A 3,505-nucleotide genomic window follows, 5' to 3' on the forward strand; every position below is an offset into this window, starting at 1 on the left:
CCCGGCGGCAGCTCGCGGCCTGGGCGCTCGCGGCGGCGACGCCGCGGGCAGCATAGATTGCGGGCTGCGCCTTTGGAAGCGGCGTGCCCGGCTGCGCCGCCGGCGGCAAAGGGGCGCGGCGGCCCGACCGACCTCAAACCTCTCCTGCGCGCGCCCTGCAGCTGACGGAGCCGGCGAGCCTGAAGAGCTTTGTGTTCCAGAAGGGCGTCCGCAGCCTCGAAGGCGGCAGCAGCAGCAGCAGCAGCGAAGTGCGCGTGCGGGCGGGGGCGCTTACGGGACCCTCCTGCTTGCGGCGGGCCTTGGTCGGCGTGCGCGTGCCCATCCAGGGGACTGCAGCGGCGCGCGAACGACATGCATCAGAGCTCCAACGAGTTTGAGGCCTGCAGGGGGCGCCGCGCGGGCTCCCTCCCGGTCGTCGTTCCCCAGCCCACCCCACCAACGAGGTTGCCCTGCAAAATCCCCACTCATCATGCACCCGTGCTCCCCTCACCGCGCGCCCCCCGCCCTCGCCGCTCCCCACCCCTTCCCCGCGCGCGCGTGCGCCCCCCAGTCCAAGGCCATGTCAGCGCGCCAGGCGCAGAGCGCGACGCTGGCGGTGACGGGTGCGGTGTCGTGGCGGCGGGAGGGGCTGCGGTACAAGACCAACGAGGTGTTTTTGGACGTGGTGGAGGATGTCAACCTGTTGGTGGGGGCCACGGGTGAGCGGTACGAGTGTGTGTGTGTGTGTGTGTGTGTGTGTGCGTGCGTGTGTGTGTTTGCGTGTGAGTGTGTCCGTACGTGCGTGGTTGTGATTGCTGTGTGTGTGAGGTTTTTGTGTGTGGTGAGTGGTGTGCATGTGTGTTTGCATGGTAGCTGTGTGGGTGTGTGTAGAGTGACTCGTTTGCATGGGCTTATTATGAGCTTGCATGCGCCTTGGGTGGGTCCAGCGGCATTCACTGTTGGGGCTTGGGAGACCCACACCCTGACCCACACCCCCTTGGATGGGGGTGCGCCGTGGTTGAATCCACCCTTTCCCCGCATGCGGTGTTCGCATGTCTCGTGACATCCCGCGTAAAAAAGCAGCGTATCCTGGCCCGCCGACGCCGCTAACCGCTGCGCCCTCGCGCGCTCCCGCGCCCCTCACCGCCCACTCACCCCCAACCACCACAAACACCTTCCTGCAAACAAGGCAACGTGCTGCGGTGCGACGTGGTGGGGCGCATCCTGATGAAGTGCCACCTCAGCGACATGCCGGAGCTGCGGCTGGGGCTCAGTGACACTCCTGAGGACGTCACCTTCCACCAGTGCGTCAACCTGGTGAGTGGCAGCTTCCCTTTCCCCACAGGCTCAGCTGCCGCGCCGCGTGTTCTCAGGCGCAGTGCTGGATTGTGTGAGCGAGGGCGTCGCAGGGATGGCGGTGCCGAAGCTGGAGAGTGGAGGCGTGCGTTGACGGCTGGTGCCTGCAAGCGCCGGCTGCTGCGGCTGCTGTCCCAGACCCTTTCATCCCCAGAGAACCCCTGGACCCTCCCAAATCCCCACAGAAGCCCTCTCGCAGAAGCCCTCTCGCAAAACCTGCCAACTACTTTGGCCGCCCTCGCCCACCTTCCCCCCTTCTGTTGCTCCCGCCACTTGCGTGTGATCCCCCCTGATGGCCAGGGGACGTATGAGGCGCAGCAGGTGGTGACCTTCATCCCGCCAGACGGCGAGTTTGAGCTCATGAAGTGAGGCCAGCGGGGTTGGGGGGGCTGGTCCTGGGGCCGAGGGTGCGGTCGGTGCTTGGGCGCGGGCTTGGCATCGCAGGCAGGATTGCTGGCGAGAGCACGCTGAGTCAGCGTTGTGGCCTCCTATCAACAGGGGTCCAGGGGCTTCAGGTGGCTGCGATTCCGACTATGGAACACCACACCAGCGCAACACCGTGCAGGGGTGCTGCAAACGGACGTTCGGCTGCTGAGTTCTGCATGAGAGGGCTCCCAGCGTAACCGGCCCCCCGCTCCCCCATCCTTGCCCGCTTGCCGAGTCCCCCCCCTCTCTACCAATGCTCACTGCACCCCCAGGTACCGCAGCGCAGACGGCATCAGTGTCCCATTCAAGGTGGGCGCAACGGACGCATAAGCGGGACGCGTCTCACAGACACGCTTTTCGAGGTTGCCGGGACAGCGGCCGGGCTCGCCTGGAGACCCCACCTGCGTCCTCGCCGCACCCCAGGCCCAGCCTGTTGGGCGTTGGGTTCGCTCTTGAGTGCCAAGGAGAGCGCCCCTCAACACAGTCGCACCCGGGCCGCAAGGTTGTGCGTACGCATTATGCCCTCACACCACGAACTCCCTCCACTTCCTTCACACACCCACCCTTTTTACCCAATACACACACACTCTCTCTCTCTTCCGCACGCGCGCACGCACACATACACACACACACACACGCACACACACACACGCACACACACACACGCACACACGCGCTCTCTCTCACACTCACACCCACCCCAAGGTCATGCCGGTCATCAAGGAGCTGGGCCGCACCCGCATGGAGGCCAACGTGACAGTCAAGTCCCTCTTCGGCCCCAAGATGTTTGCGCTGTCCGTGGTGGTGCTGGTGCCCGTGCCGGACAACACCGCGAAAGCCATTATACGCGTGACCACGGGCAAAGCCAAGTACGACGCCACAAAGAGGGCCATCGTGAGCACCGCGCCGGTCGCCTGGGACACAGTTTCCGCTGCTGCCGCTGCCGCGTGGCCCGGCTGGGCGGCCACAGCTGTGCCTCCTGCGGGGACGGGGGCGGCCCACTTGCGCGCTACGGGTCGGCGGCGGGTCGAGTCGTTGGGGGACGGCGGCCGGCACTTTCGCGATTGCTGCGCACGTTGTTCCTTGCAGCGGCCTTGGCACCTCACTTTGACCAACGAGATCAAGGGCCTCCGCGCTTGTGGGACCTTGCAGCCCTGAGCATGCGTGGTTGCGCGCTCGCGCGCCCCTCTCGCCACCCCTCCCCCCCCAAAGGTGTGGAAGGTGCGGCGGTTTGCCGGCGGCACTGAGCACGGTCTGCGGGCCGAGGTGGTGCTGGTGTCCACTACCAAGGAGGCCAAGCCCTGGGTGCGGCCCCCCATCAGCATGTCTTTCCAGGTGCGGGGCCAGGGGCCGGGGGTTGGGGATTTAGGGCGAGGCGGGAGGGAGAGAGGGGGCGCTTTTTAGGGGTTGAGGGGCGCTTAGGGGCGTTTTGGGTAAGTCGGCATGGATGAAACCGCTGGTGGGCGGTTTCAGGCGAGCTGGCACCAGATCGGGGGGTCGCCTCCTGAACCCCAGCAGCTCGGCCTTGCTGTTGCACAGGGTGTGGTTGGAAGGCCCGGCGCTGCTGCGCGCACATCCCTCGCGCCTTGTAGACTAGACACCTTGGCCCTGACACACAACCCCCCCTTGCAGGGGCGCGCTCGCTGCTGCTGCCCCTGCCGCGGCGGCAGCTATCCCAGATCTCTTGCTGAATAGCTTCCGCCCCGCGCCTCATGCATGCCCCTGGCCGGCCACGACGTCCCAC

The 3,505-nt window shown here is 66.4% G+C and overlaps 1 protein-coding gene across 1 annotated transcript; it reads left to right on the forward strand.

The window, feature by feature from the left end:
- Positions 1–559: 559 nt before the first annotated feature.
- Positions 560–3,452, forward strand: MNEG_15269 (AP-2 complex subunit mu; the record flags this gene model as incomplete). Its single annotated transcript, XM_014036260.1, has 7 exons — positions 560–698; positions 1,169–1,296; positions 1,636–1,700; positions 2,034–2,070; positions 2,467–2,655; positions 2,974–3,096; positions 3,432–3,452. The coding sequence occupies 7 exons, from the start codon at positions 560–562 to the stop codon at positions 3,450–3,452; spliced, it is 702 nt and encodes a 233-aa protein (XP_013891714.1).
- Between the last annotated feature and the right edge of the window lie 53 nt (positions 3,453–3,505).

This window comes from Monoraphidium neglectum (genome assembly GCF_000611645.1).
Source record: "Monoraphidium neglectum strain SAG 48.87 unplaced genomic scaffold scaffold05179, whole genome shotgun sequence".
Lineage (NCBI taxonomy): Eukaryota > Viridiplantae > Chlorophyta > Chlorophyceae > Sphaeropleales > Selenastraceae > Monoraphidium > Monoraphidium neglectum.